This window comes from Cardiocondyla obscurior, linkage group LG12 (assembly GCF_019399895.1).
Source record: "Cardiocondyla obscurior isolate alpha-2009 linkage group LG12, Cobs3.1, whole genome shotgun sequence".
NCBI lineage: Eukaryota > Metazoa > Arthropoda > Insecta > Hymenoptera > Formicidae > Cardiocondyla > Cardiocondyla obscurior.
Window position 1 is genome coordinate 2,332,687 of NC_091875.1, and position 27,391 is coordinate 2,360,077.

The 27,391-nt window shown below is 44.0% G+C and overlaps 2 protein-coding genes across 3 annotated transcripts in view; one reads left to right on the forward strand and one right to left on the reverse strand.

Annotated features, from left to right (window-relative positions):
• Positions 1–27,391, forward strand: part of LOC139107359 (uncharacterized) — an 85,687-nt gene that overhangs the window by 6,408 nt on the left and 51,888 nt on the right. The window contains exon 2 of the mRNA XM_070664925.1: positions 23,079–23,126. Coding sequence (XP_070521026.1) covers positions 23,079–23,126 — 48 coding nt within the window. The remainder of the gene's footprint in view (positions 1–23,078; positions 23,127–27,391) is intronic.
• Positions 1,611–16,605, reverse strand: Net (atonal bHLH transcription factor 8-like protein net). 2 transcript variants are annotated; one of them, XM_070663748.1, is made up of 2 exons: positions 15,986–16,605; positions 1,611–4,944 (listed from the first exon to the last, which is right to left on the reverse strand). In XM_070663748.1, the coding sequence occupies exons 1-2, from the start codon at positions 16,005–16,007 to the stop codon at positions 3,788–3,790; spliced, it is 1,179 nt and encodes a 392-aa protein (XP_070519849.1). In that variant the 5' UTR covers positions 16,008–16,605; the 3' UTR covers positions 1,611–3,787. The 2 variants fall into 2 exon arrangements, with proteins under 2 accessions (XP_070519849.1, XP_070519848.1); XM_070663747.1 differs by having other exon boundaries at positions 15,956–16,601.

Here is a 27,391-nt window from a genome sequence, read left to right on the forward strand (position 1 = left end):
TTATCTAGCGCGATCTCGTCAAGAAATATATTTCATCCTCTTCCATTTGTCTAATTTTATTAACAGTAGGACTACTCGTCTGTCGATTAAGTAATTTCTGCAGATTGTAGGTTAACACACTTGCCGCTTTTCCAAACGTAACAATCGTGCCCTTTTTAAGCAAATTGAAATAAAACGCGATCTAATTTCGTACTTGATTTAATCTCTAATTTATTATTAGTGATCCTTAGGCTCGAACGCGCAACGTTTTAAATACTCTAAGCGACACCCGCGTATTCGATGCGTTTTAAGTTCAGCGAACACGCGAGTACTTCTGAGAGGGCAAATTCATCCGCGCGCACAAATAATACGATCGTTTAAGTATTTGCATATCCGGTTGCTTCTGTATTCCCACATGCGTATCTTGCTGTGCACGCGTCTTTCTTATTCGAATCCCCCCTGCCCTTGCTGCTTCTCGCAGCCACCGCGTCAACCTCGCCTGCGTCAACCTCCCCCAGATTGCTCCCTTAACGCCCGTGTTACACGCGCAATTCGCGGAGATCCCGAGCGTGCATACGTGTATTACATACGTACGGGACGCTGTCGAGTAAAACCCCATGCACGTTTTCGAGGCAGGTAGCCGAACTGCCGAGCGCGAAGAACGTCATCGCCACCTGCCGCATCTTCGGATAATGGTGGCGGGAGGCGCGGATCGCGAAAGACGGACGAGAGGCGACGCCGGGAGAATTATTATTTTCTCAAGCAATTTGCCCTTATGCTAAACAGCTGCCAAACCGGATACAGCCCGAGCCGCAGCCTCGCGTCGATCGGTCGCTAATAACCCGGCCATCGCGCCGAATCGCAAAACGATAATTAAACGAAATCCCAATTGCAACGCAAAAGCTGGCGCGCGGCGGGAAATAAGTTGCCCCCAAGTTCTTTTCAACGTTAACGTGAATTGAATGAGAAAATAAAAATAAGAATTATGTACTTGAGATTAAAATGGGAAGCGTCGTAAATTGAAGAAGGTTACAATTGCAGCAAGTAGATAATAATATAAAACTATCGCGACTAACAATTGTACATCGAACGCGCTCGTTGCGCGCGGTGTATCGTGCAGCGGCAGGTAACACAATTGGCTCGATATCGTTATCTTTTGTGGACCAGATGTGCACATTCACCCGGGAACACCCCCGTCGTGGTGCTGGTGGCACGTACGGTGCTGTCACACCTGAATACATTTCGCATTCACATGTACGCGCGCGCTGCGTTTTTTTTTCTTTCTCCCTCTTTTTTCTTTTTTTTCTTTTTTTTTTTTTTTTGCTCGCTGATGGAGTCACTTTTACCTCATCGCCGCGATAACAGTCGCGATTTCATTTCGAGCGCTTAAATAAACCCGCGAAAAATCTGGCTGTAACTGGTTACATTCTGGTTATTCTCTTGATGACCGAGCAATATTTGCTGACAATGAGCTTGAGTTTGCTAGAACGTTGTTTCGATTTGCTCGCGATCGCGAGATGTGTCCGGAGGCTGTATAATATTTTAAACCTTGACGAGAAGGGGGGGGGGAGGAAAGATAACGAAGGATAGGTTGAGAATAGAGAAGAGGACTTGCAAATAAAGTAACACAATTTTCGTTGTTGAGTTTCACTTTCATTTAAACTTTGTTCAAAGTTTTTTTTTTTTTTTTATCTTACAACATAGAAAGGTACACATCGGATGTCGCATCGGATCGTCGCGTAAGGCCAACGTGCAAATGCGCTCCTTTCTCGCACCGCGATTATTCTGTACATTTGTTTCGGCATGAATCATTTAGTCGTAACGCTATTACATTCGCTATTTACAAAATTCGAGACGCGGCCGACCGCTGCGTGAAAAGACTGTGAGCATAACTCGACTCTCCTCGACCACTCAGCTTTAATTCAAGATCAGGTAACGTCCTCTTCTAGAGATACGACGATTGTTAAGAAATACTTTTTTTTTTTTTTTTAATTAATCGGCGCAATAATCTTTTATAATTGGTAAAAAAAAAAAAGGAAACAGACATTGATATCATTTACATTTTATTTATAATAAAGAATCCCGGAAATTGAAATATTGTAACTTCGAAAATGAAACGATTTCAACGTCTTATCTACTTACAGCGGTGATACTTCGATTACACAAGTTTTATGTATCATACATTTTTATAGGAAGACGGTACCGTTCATAGCTTCATAATATAACACGTAACGTTCACTGGTTTATCAGAAATACGACAAGCAGTAATATTATTGTCTTTACTTTTTATTCATCCTTTCTTGTTTCGCGTATATATCTTCTAGATCGGTATTTCGTAAGTTTGTACAGTAATCTGCAGGCAATCGTTCCTTTCGTCTTTTCATTGTAATAGAGTGCATTTTAATGGATCGTGACTGGAAAATCATCGTTCTAAGCGACACATAGATCTGCTTGGCCGAACTAAGGCGCATTTGCATAGAAATTTAACCCTTTCAAACAGTAATGTATATTTAAAAGCCCACCAGAAAAATACATCGTGCATTATAATACTCTATGAATCTATTGTCCCGAGAATGGAATTTTAGAGCATATAATGATTTATAAAAAATAAATTACGTTCGTTATGTTTAAATTCTAAAATTAGAAAAGTAAGAAAGTACACACAAAGATTTAAATAAAGAAAATAAAGAAGGAAAAGATGAAAGATAGTAATAAAAAAAGAATTTATACTTCTATGATACAAGTACAAGTCAGTGGTAGTTAAATTAATTTTTTGAAAGTAATAATAAATATAGAAAATATAGTGTGCAAATTTAAAAAGATTTAACATTATTAAAGTATTTAATTATGTTAAAAATATTAAATTTTTTAATTGCAGTCTAAATTAAATTGAATTTTTGACAAGAAATTCAATTCGTGCGTTAATTAAAATAGTATAAATTTAATTTATACTTTATAGGAAATAGAAGAGTTTTTTCGTATGCGAAGAGAGGAGCAGAGAATTCTAAATTTGTCCTTTTTTCTGCGCTCTTAGATGAAAATATCGATGTATTTTTGTGTAATTGACGAACTAGATGTAATGAATTTTATCATTACCGTTTCGAAAAGGTTAAGATATACTTTCTAGACTAACTTCTATCATGAATTGCCAAATCCTATGTAAACATTCGTCGTTCTCTATCGCAATGTAATGACGCGGTGCAACGACTGCAGCAGTGCCCGTTGTAAATCAAGCGTGATCTAAGTATGAGAATCTTTCTAAGGATTTATTGTCTGGTTGCGCAATCGTGCTGCTATCGTTGTGTAGGTAGACGAATTCCATCGTGCCGCGAGTTCCGGTAGCATTCATTAAAATTCGAAGCTTATTAAGATTTCAAATAGCGTAATATACAGTTTTTGTAAAACGACGAGTAATTATTTTACGTAATTACTAGATGTTTCTGCGAGCAAGATTTTTTTAAATTAATCTTATCGTCATTAGTTATTTTATCTTTAATTTTTTTTCGAGGGGGAGGGAAAAAACTCTTTCGTCGCGACTATCTAGTTGTCTAACGCATTTATGATCGGTGGCTCTACGAATTAATGCGTGCGGCATAGAAACCAAGCGAAGATCAGTTGCTTAGGTTAACAGCTTACTTAACCCTAGGTTGTCTTCCCCTCCCCACGAATCAAGTAGCATCGAGAATAGGAGACGTATAAGTGTTTGACAATGCGGAGGAGCGGAACAATCTCCTGCTGTTTCCATTACGGACACCGTCGTCCGTTACTTCCATATTGTTCCCGTTGTTCGTGTGGAAACGCGATTCGTTTAGTCGTCTTTCCGCTTTCTGAGTTTACCCTCCGTCTGAATGGTTCTGGAGACCATCTCCACGCAGCTACTTAGACTCGCAAGGCCATTGCTTTTTGTAGCCGGCACCTCGCCGTCCTTCTCGAGAATCTTGCTCAGCGTCATGATGTAGCTGCAGGCGATCCTCAGTACCGACAGCTTCGACAGCTTCTGATTGTGCGAGTAGGCGGGTATCGCACGTCTCAGCGTGTCGAAGGCCGCACTAATGGTATGCACCCTAGTTCTTTCACGAGCGTTCGCCTCGATCCGTCTCTCCCTTGTCATGTTCTTGTAATTTCTCTGCTGGCCGCTCTGGTGGTGGTGCCTCGACGCGGAGGCCGCGTGGTGACTCTGGTGACTTCTCGGACTTTGATGAGCTTGCTGGCTCGGATGATTACGGCCGGACGAGGTTGCCAGCAAGTGCTCCATCATGTACGACGGTGTTTTCTCGTATGAGCCGCTCACGGCGGGATGCGACGGCACTCTGGGCGCCTCGCTTCTCACCACCAAGGATAACGGTTCGTCCTGCAGCCTCGGGTGCGGTAGAGAGATCACGTTCGACGGGGGCGTCGTCGTTGCTGCTGGCGCTGAGGGCTCGAACCTCTGACGAGGCTCTCGTCGAGAGGAGGCGGCCGACCGATTGTGACCAGTAGGAGATTGCAGCCTTCTAAACGTCTCGTGCAATTTCTGCGTCGTCTCGTCTTGCTCTTCTCGCCTTTCCGTTTCTTTTCTCTCGTTCGACAACGTTGTCGTCACGGTCGTCGTGGTTGTCGTTGTCGTGTTGGAGATAGCGTCGGTCGTCGTCGAAGTCACGGTTGCCTTGGTCTCGTTTTTGTAGGAAGCAGGAATCCATGGTCGGAAGGGATTCGGCGTGTTCAGCGATCTGGTCCCTTCTTGATCCACGGTTGTCTCCTCGGAGATCGGATCGAACCGTCTCTTTTTCAGCGGCGCCGCAATGACCGCCGGTTCTTGAATTTTTCGCGGTTCCGCCAACTTGCGCTTATTTCGCAAAGAAATTGGCGTCACCTGGACTTCGACACTGTCCTCCGACGAGGTAGGCGAGTGCAAGCTCGATCTGCTGTCCTCCTCGGCACTGCTGCAGGATCCGTTATCTCTCTCGGAACCAGCCATGACTCCGGCTGTAAATAAAATAGAGAGGATTAAAGAAACACGTTAGTTAACTTTTATTATCAGCGAAATAAATAGGTAGAACGTAAATTATTAATTAAGCCACACAATTAAAAAAAGGCAGGTCAAAATTTCTCTAACATCCTCCGGAATGTTATGCGCCCACGTTGCAGTATTTCAAAACGCGTGACGCAACGACGTAACATAAAAATTTCTTATTTAACCACAGTTTATGCTCATTTCGTCTTTGGCATATTAAAAATAGAAACTGCATCGTTCACCGATGCAGTCGATGAAATAGTCCCCGATAGAGTTTTTGAAATTTAACGCAGCCTCCACTAGCTGACGACGCGCAGATAAATAACATTCTTCGGTGACACGGCCGCGTTACGAAATCCTGCCGAATTCTCGCATTGCGAGACTATTTACAACGCGATAGAGCCGCCGGCGGCGCACGTGTTTCCCTCGCGATTCCGTGGGCGGAACCGCGCTTCGGACACGCGGGAGGTTTTCTGCTTTGATGCGTCATCCAGCTGGTACCATCTGGCGCGCACGCAGGGACCCGACCCGAGCGAGAGAGGATTATAATACACTCGCGCCGTCTTCACTCCTCTCCTCGCCAGTCGGCCTCGCCGACCCCGGGTCGGATTCCGAGGTGGAGACTAATTTCGCTGATTTTAGTATCGTCGCCGAAGACGCTTGTCATCGTGCGACTTATATACGCCGAGCGACTTTACCTCGTTCGTTTTCAACATCCGACGTTTTTGTCTATACAGAGCGCAAGTAATTTCGCGAAAAAACCGTATGTTTTTCTCGATTTCAGCGATCTCAAAAATCGTCTCGCGCGTACCTCTTTTCCTTCCCTTTTAAAAAGGAAAGACTCGGCGACTCGCGGAAAATCCGGAAACTCCCAAAATTGTGTACATCGCGCGAATTATCAAGCTGGCTGACGTAACCGTCTTGTTTGTGTAACAAATGCGTATGCAAACACGACGATGCGTAATTCTATCCAGCGTTAGAACCGGCGATCGCGATTTCACGGCCTTTCTCATGTTGCTCGGCCGCGGGACGCGAAAAATTCCGCGGAGCCGCACCGAGCGGGTCGTAAACTCTGACATTTTTTCCCCGCGATTACGTAAAAAAATTATTCGAGGAATCCTCCGCGCGCGTGTCTGGTAGCGAAAACGGACGGTCAGTCCGCGCTTCGACGATCATCTATCAAAGCAATGATTCGTGCAAGCCGGTGATCCGTCGACTGCGCAGCGATTGATTGGGCATGACTTAAGTGTTGCAAATGCATCGGATTTCTCTATCGCGGATCGCCGGCGCCACAGCCGGCGCGATTCTTTCATCTCGCTTTCGCGCTCGCTCTCCCCGTCTCACTTACTAGTCTCCTCTCCCGAATATGATTACTGTGAATCGAAATCAGTTAACATCTTTAAGAGGCGTCTGGCGTTGTATTTACTCGAAATCGAAGCCAGCGTTTGGCAAGGTCTTCTTTTATTAGCCGTGACTTTTTAATTCTCCGTATTGGAATGTTCTAATTTTAATTAAAATACACTTTGCAGAAAATGTAAAATAACGTAAAGAAAAAAAAAAAAAAAAAAAATGGAAATTCTTATTCTTAGCATTTAGAATATAATCGGAAAGCATTAGTAAATTTCTCCCTCGGTTCTCCGATTAGAAATCCAAGGGTCAGATCCTCCTACGGTGGGTTCCGATCCCGCAGTATTAATAAACGCCATTTCTCACCCTCCTCCGCGCTCTTTCTTTTCTTATTTCTCGTGTCCTCGGCTCACGAGAGAAACAAGCCGGGAAGAGCGAGGCACGGCCGCCACATGGCGCTGGCGCCAACCTCGTCTGTTCGTTGCTCTCCTTTTATTGCCTTTTCGAGAGAGAGGAGTCGTCGCGATCGCGACGTGAACGGGCGACGGGATCGCAGCCGGATCGTCTTTCCTTTCTGGTCGGCAATCACGCTGACCCCGTCGCGACGCTTTCCCGAAAACCTTTCGCGGATACCGCGTATCTTGGAACCCGTCCAACGAAAAGGCCCTCGCCGGAACTCCTTCGGGTGCGGTAAGTGCCCGCCGATTGCGGCCAAACATAGATTTCCTGTCTGTCGTTTCGGCTCGAGCGTGACCAACGTCGTTGACTTTTCGCGGCGCGATAAGTCACGGGCTGAAGTCGGGGGGGATTAATTGGAGCGAGATTCCAGCTCGTCCGACGTGACCGCCGGCTGCCTGGACCCCACACCTTTTCTCTCTTTCGTCGCCGAACAAATTGGATCGACAGACAGACAAATTAATAGAGTGAGAGAGCGCGGGCAAATGAGGCGGAAACTTACTCGCGCAATTGAGATAACATTTACCGGCCACCTGGCATCGTTTCTGCTCGTCGCGTGTTAGCTTAGAAGCGTTATCGTACCGATAACAAGGCCGTACTCGATAGCAGCCATCTGCCACCGCGCCATTGGCGACGATCATCATTATTGTTTAACGAACGAAGCAGTCTCTTCCTCGTAGCGTTCATTCGAAGTCCGTTTATTATCGACGCGCCGATATTTTGAGCACCGGGACGTTTTCGATATTAACATAGTTTAAACCTCCGCGGACCTTTGCTTAAAGGTTTTATTTTTTTATTTTTTTTTTTCCCTATGACTGCTTCAAACGTAAAGTATCTTCGAAGGCGATGTGATAAAAATTTAATTAAATTAACGGCGCAGTCCGCCAAATTTATTCGTCTCCACGTACAGATTTCGTCGCCTCGTAATCTTATCGCGTGCGTAAAAACGAAAGGTCGCGGAGCGCGTGGAAAGGAAATTATCGCGACGGTGCCGGGAAGAGCTCAGGTCACTCGAGGTCATCGGCGGGCGCCGGTCGAGACACATGCTCGATCATCGGCCGATTCATAAATATCTATCAGACGAAATAAACAAAGTCGACGAAGGAGGAGGTCGGCCGCGTTCGCGACTCCGCTTGCCGCTGGCGCGATCGTGCCATCTTGAAACAGGATGCGTCTTCCCCTCCGAAATTTTCCGCCCCGAAAAACGGCACCATCGGGACTCCGACGTTTCGAGTGCACGCGTACGAGAGCTCGCGAGGAGGGCCCGCGGGAACGAATCTCTAAATCGGTGGGCGGCTTCCAGCGGGACGTCTTTGCTCAATTAGCCATCTAGAAACGATGAGACCGGAGACCTTTTCTAGGTCAAAATTGCTCCACGTGGAATCCTTAATCGCATCCGAACCTCAGGCGGTCTGACGAGGTGCGCATCTAAGAACAGGCCGCTCATGCCATTTTCCAACAGACTCGCGGATGTCTCGAGACGAACGCCTCGTTTATTTTCTGCGTCTATTTATAAGTAAACTACCGAATAAAGAAGGATGGAGATGACACGTGTCGTTCTTTTCTCGCGGGCCGCATTAATCCGCCCAAGGTGATGCGGCTAAGGATCCACGTGGAGGATTTTTTTTTTTTTTACTCGAGAAGGGCCTCGATGACTCCGTCTCTGGACGGCTAATTGAACAATAATAACCCGCTAGGAATTCCCCCGTTTAGAGATCCGTTTGCGGGCCTCTTCTTAACGCGGCTTCTCGGTGTACGTCGCGTACTCGGACCGCCGTCCAATTTTGCAACAAACTCGCAAATGTCCCGGGACGTACTGTCTCACTCGCATTTGTTCAAACACGCCGGCCACATCTGTGCAAACTCCTCGCGCCCGGAGCGAACGTAACGGCTTGTAACGTCGACCTTTCCGCCGGGGTCTTCCGTCGTCGCGCCGGGTGCGCATCTTTCACGTGACGCTTCGCAGAAACATCCTTCGTGGAAGAACTCTTTTTACTTCGCGTTGCGTCTGCCGCACAGCTGTATTTGTCTATCGAAATCATTGTTACGTGCATTGACCGTGTCACTGCCTCGGGAAAAACGTTATACTCTTTAATCGGTATAAACACTTGCGAACGAAGCTAATGAACATAGTCTTTCAAAAAGTTTAACAGTTCGAAATATATATTTTTATTCGCTGTGAAAGTTTATTAAGCACTTTGTAAGTTTCATGAATTTCGTTTCTTTTTTTCTTTTTTCTTTTTTTCCGATAAATTCAGACTCGAGTGGGATGTTTAAAAATAATTTTTGTTTTATTCGCGAGGAAGAAGGAAAGGAAAAAGCTCGTTCTAATTAAGGTGGGAACGTCAAGGGCCGCACGTGGAAGATTGAAGAGACCGCGAAGGCGCGGGAACACGTGGAACGTGTCGGAAATTTTCCGACTGCTTTCAAGAGCCTTTCTGCGGCACCAAAATAGCTAAATATAAAGCACGCTGACAGTTCTCGCGCACGTGGCCGAAATTCAATCACCCGAGAGCCAGGTCGCCGGTAATAATGGATTCGAGTATTGTTTACAGAGCGAAAGCCTCTTCTTTTGCGCAGTAATGTAGCTTGCGAGAAGAATCGAGAAATTCAATAAGCGATAAGAGATTCGAGCGTGATCTATGGCCTGAATTGCGAAAGATTCGATGAAAACGGAGGAAAAAAAAAGAGCACGTGCACGTAGGATGATTAATGCGTCTAAAATATTCGCTATGTGGATTTCGTAATACCAATAAGCGCGATAATAATATTAATAATACCGACGTACAGTTTATCGCGGTCCAAGTGCGCAAAGCACAATTCGCAAAGAAATAATTAAAAAAAAAAATATATATATATATTAAATCCGATATTTTTCTTTATTGAAGTCTGGCCTCGATATAACCGTGGAGGATTACGTCTGAATTTACGGTCTAAACAAGGGGAACGGTATTTACACTCGATCGTAGATCACTTCGCCGAGTGGTTTCCGTCATCGCGCTGCCTGTATCGCGGACGCTTGTCTGTCAGCGGCGAGAGAGCCTGCCTTTTGCAGAATTACAAAGCGCGCCAAGCCGCGTGATCTCGACCAGTTCGCGTAATTACGCGACGTGCAATTGCATCCGGCGCCGAGCGGCGCCGTGGGCCGCTAATAATCACCTGTTACCGCGTCGTAATAGCGACGTAATACGCGATCACAGTGCCGATGACTTAGATCGCCGACCGATACGGATACGTGTCGCGCGCCTAATGACGCCCGATACCGCGATTACTTCACGATTGCCCAACCAGGCGGTTCCCCGATGGCGATTACCGCTTCGACGCGTGTCAATTTCGCAGTCACCGCTCGTGGGCGCGTTTACCGCGCGTCGCCTTCGCCGGCCGGGTTATTGGGAGAATTATGCGACAGCCCGAGCGTTGATTTAAGACAACTCGGAGCGTGGGCGCGAGAGCGTGCGCGCCGGACTGAATTAAGCGTCTGATTATTCTCTGTTTCTTGTTGCCGGGGCGAGAGGCGGCGGCACGCCGCGAACCTTGCCTCACCGCTCCTCGTCGCGCCTGCGAAAATAATCGGCGTCGGGGAATGTGACCCGCGAGAGACAAGCGTTAGGAAGCTCGAATTACACGACATCGTCGAATTATAAGGAGCATATATACTTTTAATTAGCCGTTCGGAGAAAAATATTTAAGTAATAATGCACACTTATCACGTTTGATTAATTTGCCTTTGTTACTTGCTCGGTAACCAAAGTGGGATTTCGGTAACGCTCAAAGGGGAATTTGTGCGCGGAGACTACGCAATGATGGGAGAGTGCCATCCCTCGCTCTCGCGCTATTATATTCCACTCTCGTGTGGCGGCGAGTCGCATTTCCGCCGGAGGCTTTCCGCGAAGCGAGCGGCGAGCCAGAGACCGTGCGCGGATAGGGAGAAGAAAAAGGGGACGGCGGAGAGGGAGGAAAAAAAAAAAAAAAACAAGTCTCGCCGATAAATCTTGCCGACGCGACGCCGCCGTGGATGCGCCGTTTCCTGTCCCGATCCTCGCGAGGAGCACGCGGCATTTATCGCTGCTGCCGATACGCGAAACCGTCTGCTGCCGATACGCGAAACCGTCTGCTTCCGACGAGAGAGGTCTACCAGTCTCGACATAAATAAATCGCACCCGCTCATTTGTCGTATCCGGATCGATCCGGGTAACGAGACGGCGTCGATATACCTCCGCGGTTTCGATTTTCGGAGAATCTCGCTGTCGCGGCAAAATTGTCGCTGCCGCCGGCATTCTTCGTGCTCAATAGGTGGTTTGAACTTCGCTGTCTTAATTATTCAATATTTTATCACCCGCTTATAATTATGTAAAGTAAAAAAAGGAAAAAAAAAAAAAAATGTTACTCGATGATTTTGCTGCCAAAACAGACTCAATTCGCAAAGCAGATTATTCGTCCCTCGAAATTAATTCTTACGTGTCTCGCGAGTGATAAGAGAAAGCTCGGGCTCCGTCGTTTTGTAGATAGGAACAGGAGGAGATTGCCTAGAATAGAATAGCAAATATATAGAGAAAAAGAGAGAGAGGAAAGGAGGCAGTGGCGCTAGCCAGATGGTTGTGAGAGCGAGCGTGACTCAATATACCGGACTGATCATTTGCGCGACCGGTCGGCCCGATCTCGAGAATGCACGTATAAATATACGGGGATGCGAACACGTGCCGCGATATCGCACAACCGTGTCGTGTCGACGACAGTTTTTATATAATTCCGTGCGAAAAGGTTTTAAGAACGAACGTTTATTTTATTTCCTTTTTTTTTTTTATTTTATTTTTCCACTACAATATCCTCTCCTAATCATATCATATATTTTATCTACGACTTCCCGTCGCTGATTATTTCCAACGCGGGCAAGATCCGAGATCCGCTTATTTTAATCACGTCAATCGTGCGCTCGACAATCGGGAACGAGTGGCTCGCTGTCGCGTGCATCGCGACGCACTCTCGTCATACATCAACGATTATGTATATCCGTGTACGTTGAATGGTCTCGAAATTATCGCGCGCCGTATCCGTCGCTTTAGGACTTCCTGAGAAATTTCCGATTTTTTCGTAGGTCAAAATCGCCGCTCCGAAAAGTCTCGGTCTTAGAGTCTTCATTAATTGCGCGTTGTAAATTCATGCGATAATCGAGGATCACTTTAAAGATCATCTTGTTTTCGTGAGAGCACGAAGGCCGAGGAGCTCTCCCTTTCTTTTGCGGAGGACGGCTATTATCGAGGGCTTCGCTCGGCAGGTAGCGGCAGGTAGCAGGTGCAGGAACGTAATGCATAAGTGGGTGGCGATGGGGAGTCCCTTCTCCCCGTGACATCCTTTGTATTTGTGACGGGTCTCAATAGGGTATCGATTACAGCTCTCGAGGCGAGGTCAAAGCCGGCGCAATAAACCTCAAGCGAAATTTGTATTGAGCATTGTGCTGGTGCCCGAGGCGCGTCCACTGAGTGTCAGAACGATGTTGACCAGTCTATAGACACCTCGTACAATGCCATTTAACTGCAATAATACCGCGTACGCCTGCTTGCTTTAATACAATTGTAATTCACATTTTAATTCAAGGCCAAGCCGTCCACCGTCGCGAAGCGGTGACGGGGCCGTTTATTCAAATCTTCCCCGGGAGAAGAAGAAAAAAAACAGAAAAAAAAAGTCGCGAGTTTCGCGACTTTCTATACCGTTTTAGAGCGAAAGAAACAAACGTCGTAAACGCGGACATCCAGCAAAATTTCCGCGCTACTCGCCTGGAGTGTCGACCTTTAATTTTACATGCGTGCGGGTAGTGCCTGCTTCGCGGCTGCTAATATGAACGTGTTCCCAACTTTAATACGTAAACATATTTACTTTCGGGTAAAGTCACTCGTGACGGGTACCGGCAAGATAGAAACGCAAAAGAAAAAAAAAAAAAAAAAACTAAATTAAATAAAAAAAAAAAGAAAAAAAAATTGCATGTATCCGCGCATAACAATACGCACGATAATCGGGTGACGAGCGGCCCTCCGTTTCTCTCTGCTCCGCTTCGACCACGTGTAACTCGCGAGAAGCGGTTTCCCCGCTGTGGTTCGGTGTAGTCGAAATCGGCGCAGACTCTCGCCGCTGGCGGCAGGTTCGAGAGTAGAAGTAGTCGGCCGGAGGAGATGAGATATGTAAATGAGCGCGTAGCAGCTTAAGTAGCAACAGGCGATAGGTACTATCTCGATTATAGCTATCATGGACGCGCGTACACGTTCTAATTAAAACGCTCGTTTTCTGCACGCTTTCATGTCGGCCGATTACGATAGTGGAATTAAGCCGCGATGCTGCTCAATGATGAGATTAATGATCGCTCCGAGATCAATAAATATAGTACTTACGGAGCTACCGTCGAGTTACTATGTAATAAGCGGCATCGGCCGCAAATAGTCTGTAACGTTTCAATCAGTATCGCCCGGTGTTGTTTAACTTTCGTCAGTCCATAGGTGAGATTGATAAAATAATGGAAACCAAACGGAAAGTGAAGTAAATTAAGTTGATCGAATAAAAACAAATAAATGAAGTGATAAAATGCAATCCGGAGTTCCCGGAACGGGTGCATAATTTGCGCACAAAGGCGTCTACATACTTTATCTCTCTCATTCGTCCCGATTATTTATTAATTATCGCATCAACTATTCGAGCGTGTCGAAATAATCGGAAAACGCTAACTGCTAATTTTATCGTTGAATAATATCGCGATATTGTACTAATAACACTTCAGTTATCTCAATTAACTTTACGTCTCGCTGATGATGTCGACAGGAATATAGACTTGCGCGAGAAACCATCGGACGCGATCGGATCTTTAATTAATTTTTTTTTTTCTTTTTTCTTTACGACTCACGAAACTACCCACGCGTGGCACTTTATCGCATTTAGCACTGCTGAATGAATATTGGATGCGAATATGGCATTCAATGAAGTTACAAACATTGACATTAAGGTAACATGTGATTGAGACCAATAATGCAACAGATTATGATAATTTTTCGACCTATTTGTTAATTTTATTTGGAAGTTAATTATTTATTTCTCTGGTCTTTTCTCGGAGATTTTAATAATAGATTTTGTGTAATAAAATAAGTGGCAATAAATTATAAAAGAAAAAAAAGAACTAATAAAGTAGCGAGCAAGATAATTAAATTCTCCACTTAAATTATTCTTCAAGTATTACGTAACAAAATATTGCGCTTAATGAGCTGTCGCATAACGGGTCCGATATTCAATTAAAGAAATACGCTTTTCATAATTAGATGGAATCTTTGCTCGTAACCGTTATCACAAAGATTTGATAAATTATCGACTTCCGAGAAACGTCCATGGGATTTGACACGAAATGTCATAGATAAACGTCTAAATTAACCAAAGGCCCATATCGCACGTAATAGTTTTTCAACCGTTTTGTCGATAAATTTCAACGATAAAACTGCCCGGTCCCGTTTTTTATTTCTGTGACACTTTATGCCGATTGTTAAATTGACACGTGTGCATATATGTATATACGATACACAAATCATCAGATTTCGGTCTGTTGCCGCTGCTGGACTGTATCGACACATCGCGCTGATTCCGCTGTTCCGAGCATCGTTGTTTACGCATAGATGCTTAGCACCGATTTCGAGCTCGGTCAAAGGGGGTCGTCTGTTACCCGGGATCGTATCTCTGTGGCGGTGCATGTACGTGGCGACCCACGCTGGCGCCGTCGCAGCCACAGACGTCGTCGCCACCGCCGCCTTTTGCCTTGCATTCTCGTTTCTGTCTTCTCTTTCCTTCTCTTGATCGGGATCGCTAACACACTATGTACCTTCGGCGCGTAGTAAAAACGCCCTAGACTCTATCTCCAGTGTCTGGTATCACCGGCATCTAACGTAAACAGCAATAGTTCGGTCCCGGTTGTTGAATTTAAATTCGATACTTTTGAAATACAAAGAAAGGAAAGCCGCGGCGTATCACTGTTACAGGCTCGATAATTCAATTTTATAATAAACCATTTCGATTTCGGGGGCTGCTCCGCGGGTGAGCACCGCGCAACCTTGTAACGCCTCGAGCTCGATCGCTGGTAAGCCGCGCTAGAATATGTTTTGGTACGAGCCGAGCCGGGTACCCGAAACTTTAAAGCCGAATGTAACGTATTTATATCGCATTTATTTTGCCCCACTGCGGGAGAAATGGGAATGCAAACAGGAGAATCCAGCGGGCGCAACTAATAAGGGTAATCTTCCCGCATCTGTGTGCGCTCCCGTTCCGGTTCGCGTACTTGTTCATTTACGCGCCGATATCTGCTTGCCTAATCCTTATATCAATATACAAATCCATTCCGATCATCTCTCGCGGGATGACTCCCCCTCTCGTTTCCCGGTCCCGATACATCAGTCGCGATCTCATCATTCCGCAGCGTTAGCGCTCATAACGATAATTATCGGTACCCGCCAAGGAAAACGGTATCGATCGGCCCGCATTCGAATCTGCATGATGACTTACGGTACATTAGAGATATATCGGTGTTATTCGACGAAATTCGCTTTGTGGATTTTACCACGCATCGAGACGTCATATTAACGGCACACGTCAACTCAAAGTCGGCGATCGGAATCTCGAGCACGCTAGCTGGAGACGTAAATGAGCTTAAACTGGTGGAATAATTATAATTTTTCTATAATTAGAATTACATAATTGCTAATTAAAAGCGTTTGAGAAAGCATTTAGCGATGACACGAGATGGTAGAATACTTTGTTTTTAATACTTTGCCATTTACTGCTTGTATGTAATTAAATCTAAACGGTGATTATTTTTGCAATTTTATTTCTTTTTTTTCTTTCTTTTTTTTTCTTTTTTTTTTTTTACTATAACAGCTGAATTATATCGACTCTGTGTACTTTATTATGTTAAAGAGAAACGAACTTAGATATATGAAAGATATAATATTCATGTATATTTTTATCATCGTAAATTAATTTCTATTTAATTTATTCTTTATCTCTCTCTAGTTTTTACAACTAGAAATAAGATGAGAAGTAAGTTAAACCGAGATTAAGGTCGCCAGCAGTCTAAAGCGATCACATACGCTTCGATCTCGTGTCATCCCTCTGTTAAAGTCCGTGAGCGCGCGCCACGGGCTGCAGATTAAAATTCACCTTTCATGAAAGCTGAAAGCTCGAACGTACTTTCCACCACGTGGTCGGTCATCTTCCTCTCACGGGCTACCGGCACTTCACCGGTTCTTCACTGCCCTCCTCGATTCACGCACCTCACGCACAAATTGCACTATTTTTTCTTTCTTTCTTTTCTTTCCTCCGCCCCTCCTTCCGTGATGCACCAAATCTCGGGCACGCAAAACAAAAACCTGGCTGGACTCTGGTAATCCAAGAGATTAAGCTCTGTTTGTCGAAAGAGCGTTCAGACGAATCTCCTCGCGGGTCTGTGTTTAGATGATGAGCTCGGCGTGGAACACGACGCACGTCCTGTTCCGAGCGCAGTCGACAGCGAACTGGCTCGCCTCGTGTACTCTCGACTCCGTTTCACGCTCTTACGTGTGCGAGGGAGGCTCGACTGGTCCGTGCTCCACTCCACCACCACCACCACCGCCAACTGCACCTCCGCCACTGGTAACGTCGTCGCGCTACCACCACTACCATCGGCACCAACACCGCTCGGTTAGCAATACTACCACTGTCACGCCGTCGCTATCAGTACCAGCAGCCTAGTAGTACTACTGAACTACTACCGCCTCTACTACCACCACTGTCAGCAACACCGGCGACCTGACGTCGCCGCGGATACAGCCTCCCTCTCACCCACATGCTTTGTCGACTCGAAACGCGACGTGTACGAGAATGCCGCGATGGTGGGAGATCCATCGCGCCGGAAAAGATCCCGTGACAGAGAACGCATTGGCGTTTGGCGTCGGCGTTGGCGTTGGCGCCAGTAATAGTAACGGTATGTGTCACTCCATTCGCATGCTGGGCGCACCGCAGCTTATGACGATAATAGTAAGAGTACATTGGTGGCCTGCCCACTAGCTGGGCTCGATAAACGTTGCTCCTGACAGTAGCCGTAACAATAGCGAATAGCTGATGGTCTCTCTTGCGCCTGATTTCTAATGACTTTAAAACGTAATGGCTTTAACGATTCTAAATGCTCCCTATTGATTTCTGATCAATGATTCTCGATGCGACGCCGGGTGTCCAATGTTGGCGCCGCTGATCGTGGCGATGTCGCCGTCCGCTAGTGTTGGTAACCACCGAGATGTTAGACGAAGCAGCGTGTTGGCGTCGGTGGTGGCGATGGCCAACAGGGAAGAGGAGGTGGAGGAGGAGAAGTGCACGCATTGTTGGCGGCGGGAGTTAGCGGGGGCCGACAGAGCGGCGCCAGCAGGCCGAGAGTTTAGCTCACAGTTTCTCTGTACCACTCGTATCGTTCTTTCTCTCTCGCTCGCTTTCGCCGTACGCCTGTCCCCTCGCTCTCGTTCTCCTTCTCCGTGGTCTCCACTCGGCTGACCCTACGGCTCTTCTCTCTACATTCATCTCTCTTTCGTCGTACCTTATAGCCGTTCTGCCCACCCACCAGTGGCAAGGCTCTCGAACACGCGAGCGTGCGTTTGCGTGTATGAGTGTCGGAGATGCCGCGGGCGACCAGGAATCGCGAGTTTATGGGACCCACTGACCACCGCGGGAGTCTTTCCCCGGGCCCGAGAATGGAGGCCGTTTACCGGCGTTGATCTCCGAGAGATTCGACCTCCGAATTTTTTTTTTTTTTTTTTTCGTTCTTTCACCGCCCCCTCGTGTTTTTTCGCCGCTTCTCGAGGTCCATGCCGCTCTCTTTCGCAGCTTCCTCCCGCTATCCGCGGTTCCGTTCTTGCGCCCACCGGACGTAGACCCGGTGCGACTCTTCTGTCCTCCTGGAGGAATGCTCTCGCTACGCCAAAATCATGGGAAATACCCGCGGGCGTATTGCGCACGGGCGCGTATTAGGGGCACTTTTCGTCGGGAGCGATGGCAAGAGCGACCATGCCTCGCTTATAATTCTCACCGGTACCATCATCGTTCCACCGAATCGTAAACACTTGCGAGAATAGTCGCGGGAATGATGATCTTTTTCACGGTAAAAAAAAAGTCGCACGAGAAAATGCAGTTCTGTTCGATGTATAATATTAATAATCGGCTAATGATAATTGAATTTTTATCAATAACTTAATTAAAGTTTCGATTAATTTTTTCAGGTTTTTTGAATTGCTGTATATCTTTATTTTTTTTTTTTTTTTTTTTCAATATTTCCTCGTTTTTTATATCTGTTACAAGTTTGTGAATGAAAATAATTATTGCCACGCATGCGAGTTTTATAAACATTTTGCTCACACATGCAACCGAATTGCATACTGTCGACACATGTACACACGTTTCTTCTATCCTTTTGAAACTTGAAACTTTATTGCGCGACAAATGCAATATGTGTCCGAGTTTGCCATGTGTACTTCGTGAGTCTATGGTCTAAATAGCGAGACAATAGTGACAATTTTTTTCTTTTTTTTTTTATTATTGTATTGGCTTTACGATTCTGAAAACATTTCGACGTATCCGTACTTGATAAGTAAGCACGTGTTCGCGTATGGTCACCATCTGCAGACACAGCTGTATGTTCTCCAGAATCTACAAATCCATATGGCCAATCCGCTCGGATTAGCGCGTTTTGCGACGTAAGGGAGGGAATTACTATCTGTTAGCTCCATTTAATTTGACAGTTGATTCGTACTCTAAATAGAATTTTTCAGTCTCAGTTTTTATCTTGAATTATTTAATTGAATTAATTGTAATTTTTTTGTAATTTTAATTTTCGCCGACAAACATTTATATTTTTCTTTCTTTCTCTCACTCTCTCTTTTTCTCTTTCTCTGTCGGTTTCGTTTTTCCTTTATTCTACAGGAAAAATTATTCATGATTTATTCATTCTCTTACAAAAATTTTGTCATATGATACCTCGAACGTGGACGTATTACGGGTCGCATTTTCATTGCAAAGTCAATCGTCGATTTTATCTCGACAGTAGTTGGACTTGTCAAACCAGAAATTGGCCGCGCATCAACAAGCGTAACCGATCAAGGTCGTCGAGACTTTTATTTAATCACGTCATTATTTTCCCACGGCGCTTGCAATTGATTTTTTTTTTTAAATTTAATTTTATCAGCCGAATACATTTAATTAAAAGTTACGAGTCCTCCTCTAGCAAAGTATGCAATTACGAAATAAACAATTCGTTCTTTCGTTATCTTTTACTCGTTAATTATTTAATATATAGTTTGCAGGGAAAAGGAGAAATATTACGACGTAATTTTAAATGTAATGAATATAAAATATAAGAATGTGATTTTTTAGAGTTATCAAGCATTCATCGAGAAATACGATTTCATAAAGATTTTATAAGATATCAGTTGTTCTGATTATTTTATCGTTATTATCATTTGCCAGTAATCTTCAACATTTTTTATGCGATTTCTCTTTATAGAACATGATTATTTTTTTTACAATTGAATTCGTGTTTACATACATATGAGGAGAAATAAACAAACTTTTGTGACATATCGATTATGTCTGCTATTTGCATAATTGCGAGTGTGCGAATACGGCAATGATTAATGTTTGCGCAAAAGTAAAAGAGACTTGCAATTAAGAAGAACATGCAAAATGTATGTCTTGATTCTTAAGTCATAAATAATTATCGTTAGGGACATTCTTCCTCGAAGCAGACGAGTTGACGCGTTTCGCTGCGAAACGACCCGTCGACTTTACGCTTTTTCGCGTCGTTGATTTTTTTTTCTTCGTTGCAAGATTTTTGGCCGTTCAAATTACCGCATTTCCGGAATTTGCCGATCGAAGAGATTTCTGATCCCGTTCCTTTCCGAGTATCGACTACTTGGTACGGAAAGGTATGAGGGAATACACCTGCATTCTCGAAACGATACTCGAATAATATTTAGTCGTAATCTTAAGTACGATTTACCGCACTTCTTTCTTTTACTGTATTCCGAAATTGGATGGAATTCTCAAATTATACAGCCACTTCGAACGAATTTTACGACACGCACCAGAAATTGTGTATAATTTTCTATATCATCATAATTTTCCGGGCTAAACATATAGATTTATACTTAAATTATATGTATATATGTTTTTCGGTGTCGAATTAAATATAAAAATAGTTTCTTTTTTTTATTTTTTTTTTTATTACTTTGCATTGAGCATTGCGTGATTAAATTGCACTGGCTATTTTCAACGAAACAATTTGTTTTTGCGCGGCTTCTATAATAACCGTGTAATCTGCGATGTTCCTTCTGGATATGATTATTTCAATGAAGATTTCTTCCGATAAAGTATGTTAATCAAGATAAAATTCTTTGTGGCACCTGTTGGTTATGTTTTATCGAGAATTCTATCATTATTGACTTACTTTTAAGCTATCTCCGGTTAAATATCTTAAAGTAAAGACGGGTGATATTATGCCGATAAAAGCTACACTTAAATATCTTTGCAGAAGTCATATATGTTTGAAATTACATTATCAAGGATTAAATTTAGGTTGTGGTATTTACTTATTAGAATTTAAAATTTAGTAATTACGTCTAGGTGTTTTGTGGTTAATTGACGTAATAATATTCTTTTTTTTTAGCGATGTATTGTTTATGCCGAGAAACCGATACAAAACCGTTCTTTCGAATGTACTGATAATCTCGCAATCTCTTCCATAACAAACAAACGAATCTTGTCAGATAAATTACTACGTAGTTTATAGAACGTTGAAGAAAAGAGTTGTTTTCAATCGTGGTGGATATCAGTTGCGCGCGAGGGAAAAAAAAGAAGAAAAAAAAAAGAGAGACGAAGAATATTAATGACTGTTATTTTGGCCGGCGATTTCGTGAGCAATTGCACGAGTCAACTCGCAAAACAGACACGCCCGTATTGCGCCTGGTCGCCTTTCAATTCACGTCGGATTCAAAAAGCAACCTCAGCACCGAACGAACACAGGCCGATCTCTTATTTCCTTTCGCTCGCAACGTGCAAAGATTGCAAATAAAAGAAAAGGTTGCACAAAAAGAAACTGTAACGTTCAGATAAGGGGGGGAAAAAAAAAGAAAAAAAAAAAAAATTTTAAACATTTTAATATAAATTAAAAATTTAATATAAAACATTTATTCGGAGTAGCGAGAGTTATTTAAATTTGCAACGTTTAATTTGAGACGGACGGTGAATCGTTCTTTAACTCGAATATATATTTTAAGGGTACAAATTACATCGTTTAATCGCGAGTAAATTATCGTTGGGTAATTATCATGCTTAAAGGTCGTATTGTGGAAAATAACAGCGGCAGCTTTTTCGCCGGCTCAATCTCGGCACCGCGAGCGCTCTTGTAATAATAGTAACGAAGAACGCTTCCACTCGAGGACGGAAGTCAGACGACAGCTGGCGGCTGCGGGGGAGGACGCGCGACGAGAGAGGAGGAGATGGTGAAGATGGTCGCGCTAAAGCCGGGGCGGTGTACTAGCCCGGAGAATGCCGTGTAATTTACGTTAACAGTTAGCGTAGGAACGCGGGACGGAACGGTGGTCTTTATCTTTTCCCGCGACACGTTACACTTTTAATGCGTCAAACGCGATACGGTATTAATCCCACATGTTCCAGCGGGAAAAACCGTAATATTTTTATCAATCCATATTGCGTTTTAGCTCGTGCTCTACATGAAAGTTACCGGTCAGCTCGCAATAAACAAATACTTTATTTAATATACGCGCGCGTATCGATAAAAATTTCAATATATAAAATATTTGATAAAATACATAAATAAAAATAACGTAATATTCGGCACGAAGGGATTGAATATTTATATGGTGGATTTGAATTTATTCTTGCAGAATAAACCGCGCTCGCCGCGTAAAACATTTCCATATTAATGATCAATAATATTTGAGTGGCGGGGGAGGGAAATGCTGCGACGACGGTGACACAAGTTCTCATAAAAGCCAAAGCTCGTCGGATCTCGCGGGATCGATTTCCGCAAAATCAGCGTTGGTCTCGCTCTTATCGCGGCCAGCACCTTTTTTTTTTTTTTTCTTTTTTTTTAATACGAGCGCGCGCGATAAAAGCTCCAACATCGCGTACGCCGCGAGACGCGTGACGCGTTAAGCGCATCCGATACGCATTACGCGATAACCGACATACAACCGAGCGCGTATCTGATCGGGACACGAGTGCTCGCGTACTCGCGCAGGAGTGCACGCACGCGAGATGGATAACGATCTTCATCGTCATCGTCGCCCCCGCGATACCGCTTAATCCGTCCTTAGACCAAGAATCATTGGCTCTGGACTTTACAGGATATACATATGTGTATTATCGTTGTACTGTTTGCGTTTATTATCGCTACTACGATTCGCTTGAAGAGGATGTTTTGATTTCCGCGATAAACGCAATAGATAATAATATTTTAGAATTATTATTTTATATGGATCTTTGTTTTTTTTTTTTTTCTTTCTTGCGTGGCATAGATATTACGGTACCTTCAAGATAAATATTTGAAAAATTATTTATAAGCGTTTATTAAATTTTATCGGAGTTGTATAATCTTGTAAAGTTATTTGCAATTACAAAAAAAAAGAAAAAAAGAAAAAAAAAATTATATTGTAGAAAAGAGAATTCTAGTAGTGCAGTTTCTTGTAAAGTCTCGATTTAACGTTTATTCGTTTTAACCACTTCTAGAAACTACAAAACGAAATTGTCGACGTAGGTTTTTCTGTGGGAGGAAAAAAATATAGTTAGAGAACACGGGGTTTGTTTTAAGGGGTTTTCCTTTTCCCATATGACGATGAGTGGCGCGACGAAATGAAAGAAATCACTGTTAAGGACGCACAAAGCGCACGTTGCGCTTGCTCGTGTAGTTTTTAGTGGAGTTGTGTGCTTGCACTCGATACCTCGCGGCTTGACTCTGTCCCATTATCCCCGGTCTCGGTTCTTTTTCTTCAGACCTCAACAAACATGCTGATCACTTCTCGGGGAAATTTCAAGCCAGGACTTGAGTTCAAGAATTAGCTCGATAGTTTAGGGCAGTCACACATTCTATTTTAATATTTTTAATGACAGAAATTTTAAATAAAAATTAATATAAATTAGTATCCTATCTTATAAAATATTAAATAAAAACTTTTACTTTTTTTTATTAATTTTATGAAGTAATTTATATGTCTACATTAATATGTTTAATTTTATGTTACAGTCACCGACAGAACTGTATGACTCCGCTGAAGCTCATGCAGATTAATTGGTAAGTCGCATCATTTTTGTTGTTGTTTGTCATTGGGGTTTCTGAAAAAATAACACGCGCATGGTTTCTTTTAGTATAAAATAAAACGTGTAAAAAAGATTGACACGTCAATTATTTAATATTTAAAAAAAAAAAGAAAAAAAACGCGTCTCCGTATTTCGCAAAACTGCGTTAAAATTTAATTAAAATAAAAAAATTAATTTAGTTAAAATAAAAAATAGTTAAAGTTATTTTCACCTAGAAGCCAAGAACCGCAAAATTGAGAAAGTTGGTAGCGATGACCAGAACATGATATGGGGTAATTGTTCCCTGACAAATGGTTGGGTAAATGGTTGGGTAAAACACACAGGACAATTGGAGCGTGTCACGTGTGAAAAGCCTTGGCTTATCTCTTTCCCAGATTGAACAAACCAAGACAGCACGTGTGACACATTCTCTAATATTCAACGCATTATCTCTACGCATTTGCGCTTATCTCGTCGGTTCATTGATTCACGCAGGTCCGTGAATATCGAATATATCTAGTTCTCAATATTATCCTGGTTATTCGTTAAAATTAAATTAAAGACACATAAAAAATAATGTACGAAATAATCAACTCTTTTACATATTAATTTTTTTAAAACTTTTTTTTATTTAACACAGCTTTTCAAAGATAATACATTAATTTTTTAAATATCCAGATTTTTATTAATATTAGAAGCCGGTCGAATGTCGGACAGTCCCGCTAATTGACCGTGACAATTTCTCGATGATAGGGATCGTGCATGACCTATCTACGAGCCAATTGGCTGATCGGTTCGGTATGACAGAGGGTCGTTAGCGCGTCATCGTGCGGCGCGGAAGTTCAGCCCCGACCCGACCCCATATAGAGTCACGTCGCGGTGCCTTATGGCGTGGCCGACAGCCGCAGCGGGGTGTCGTTCTATATTTACGGTAAGCGTGCATGCGTGCGGGCGTGCGTGCACGCGTGCATTCACCCCGCGAAAGTAATTGTGGCGGCGCGAGTGCGACACACGCTTCCTGCATTTGCCCGCTCGGTTATCGTCACGGCTTTTCCGAACGGCCTTATATCGCTTATTTATACTGGCCCGCGGTTATCCCCGTTATACTTCCGGAGAACGGGGTCTATTGATAAATCTCACGGCGATCGAGAGTGAATTTCCTCGAAGGAAGACCTCCGGGGGGAAAAAAAAATAGTCGATAGCCATTTGTTGCGATTTTTAAATCTTTGACATTCTGAATGTGCAATGCGTACGGCTGAAAATGTATGCCGATAACACAGACGTTCCACTTAAAAGTAAAAGTAGGAGAATGTAATCCAGGAAGTTCTTATCCGTCAGTTTGAAATATTACCTCTGATAAATATATATTTTTTGTCTTTGCGTCGTTTGTTAATTATCAGTCGCGCGTACGTTTCCTGGGTTATTTTTATCGCAAAAGTTTTACGATCTTGTTCCTTTAATTATTCTCAGTTTTGAGCGACGTCGGACGTGGGGAAAAATGCTCGTGCTGCTCGTTTCGCGAAATAGCGGGCGCCAGTGACTCCACAGAGTCACCACGTGCGATCGTAGTCGGCGCAACGAGGTTGTGCGTGTCAGCCGCCAGTTAAATTAGGCCGGTCTAATAAGATGTCCGATTTCGCGGGCGCGATTAGGGGACCGGGTGCCTTTTCTCGGTAGAATGACAGTTGGCGCAATAATGCGCGGATCCAATATGCCGGGGGAATCTCCGCGACGCGTAGGTTACACGTCACGAGCACATCGCGCGCGGTATCTAGGAAACATATGCATCGATAGGGGTGCGTCGGAGCCATCGGGGAAGCAAGGCGCGCACGTAACCCCGATGCGTATCGGCCAGATGTTCCCTTAAAAGGGCCAAGGAAATTCCCAAGGGTTCTCGAGGCCGCCCCCGCTCCGTGGACCATTTGCACACGCCTTAAGCATACCGTGCGAAGTTTTATCTCTTCCTATTGGCCAGCTTCGCATTCCCGGCATGCTTACGTCGATAAAGATCTCAATATACGTCTTTTTAGATATTATATTTATAATACATATATCTTTTTACTAAAAAAAAAAAAAAAAAGCAGATTTAAAAAGAGGTTTGGAAATGGGAAAAAAAATTCAGAGAAATAAGCGCCGCATTGATTACACGCGAAATCAAATTGCGTCTGTCTGTAATCTGAGAGGAAAAAAACAATATATTACGTAAAAGTATATTGAATGTATAATATTGCATATTGCGAACAATTCATATTTATTTGCGTTTTTATTAATGCATATCAATTCGGTTTACATGAACTCGCATTTACATACTAGCTTCGCAGAGAATACAATATCTGGTCGCACGCGGCATACATAATAAACTGTCATTATCGCCGCGTGAAACATTTTCGTCGACACGATAGGAGCGTTCGAAGAAGCGAAATTCCTACGGCTTGAACAATTGTCCGGGAAATAAATGACTCACTTTCGGATGGCCATGAAGCTTTTCGAAGAATCGGGGAAAAAAAAAAAAAAATTCTCGCCAGACGCCTTTCCGGACCGACCGCGCTTTACCAAGCGGATAGATACAGGCCGGTGCCACAAAGTCCTATCGCGTTGACATTCCGTGGCTGTCCATGTCTAAGATGACCGCTCGCCGGGGTACACAAATTCTATTATCCGCTGCCACCCTCCGCGCCATTCTCAACGCGTCCCGGCGTCGTCCTGCAATCGACCGAGAACGACCCTCCTGCGAGTGGCACGTGAAGGATACGGCATGCTAATCCGGCGGGCTCTCGAGGGTGACCAGATGGCAGGTCCTCGACTAATCCCGCGCCACCTGACAAGCAGCGTCAGTCAGATTCGTTCTTTCCCGTTCCTTCGCTCGCCGACGAGACGGCGGTGGATAGAAAAGGACGCCGGCGCTTATTCATTACGAAGTCACTCTCGAGAGCCAGTCAAATTTATTATTTTCTGCGAACCGACACACTGGGGCAAATTGTTTCCAAAAGTGCCTGATTACGTCATTTCGGGCACCCTCATTTTTAAATAACTATTGTACCCCTCAAAAAGAAAAAAAAAATATATATATATATTCTCATAAAGTATATTTTATTAATACGTGTGCAGGCAACGAAATCTCTTTTTTTTTAAATAATTGCCTTATTATGTCGTCGAGATAATTGCCACATCAAATTACATTGCAGTATATATATATTTTTTTTTAATCTTATAATGGCGATCTTTTACTTATTTGTCTAGTCGAGTTAACCAAAATTACACGGTGACGAATTTGTCTGATCTCGCAATGCCATTCCACTGTTTCGCGTCTTCAATGTGTCGCGATCCGTCTGGTTGCTATGGCCAAGGTACACCTGCTCGCCGCTCTCATCTGCCTGCACGTTACCTTAATAAATTTTGTCGCTTACCCGCAGACCTGGAGAAACGACCGTAATCTCTTAGAGGCTGTTGTAACATTGGCGTTCTAACGTGTTTCTCGAAGGCGTCGTGTTACGTCTCTCCCTATAATTCGCCGAGAATCATATATATTATTTAAGCGTACGTGTGTGCAGATTTACGTTTGTTAATTTGTACAGCGGGTCCACCGCCCAGTAATTCAATTTTAGCGACAGATCTAAAACCGGCTCGCCCGTATTCTACGATCCGAAAATCAAAGAACCTGCCATTTATATTTTTTCTATCTAAATTTCCTGATATTAATCCATGACACAAACGGCTTCACGGCCTATCGTGTTTTATGTCGCAACATTTAGAAGTTACTTGCCGGTCGAACGAGAACGTATCGTCGCTCGTATCGGTATTATTGTCGCGTGCGTTTTCGACTGCCAGAAGCGCATATGCGCGTCGGGAAAAAAACGCGGAAAAGACGAGCGCAGGCAGTGCACACGGTGTGTGCACGCCGTGTGTAGTTTATAATCTCTAAATATTTGATGGCCGGACCGCGCGCGCGACGCGATAGCGTCGGCGAATGGTAGCCGCATCTGCGCCGGTGTCAGCTTCAATTATTAAAGCCCCGCCATATGTCCTCTCCCGGGTATCTAATCCGTCCTGCCGGTTCAACCCCTCTCGCCACCGTCGGCGTTGACCCTCTTCTTCGCGACTCTCGCGAGAACACCCGCGTGGAAATCGAAGGCGCGCCGGCACTCCCAAAGACTTGCGACGCAATCTCGAAAGTATCCCGCTGCGGAACTCCACGTCAAACGTGTTGCGTATGTTGACGGTCATTATATCACACGCCCGCGGTAAACTGCGCAATTTTTT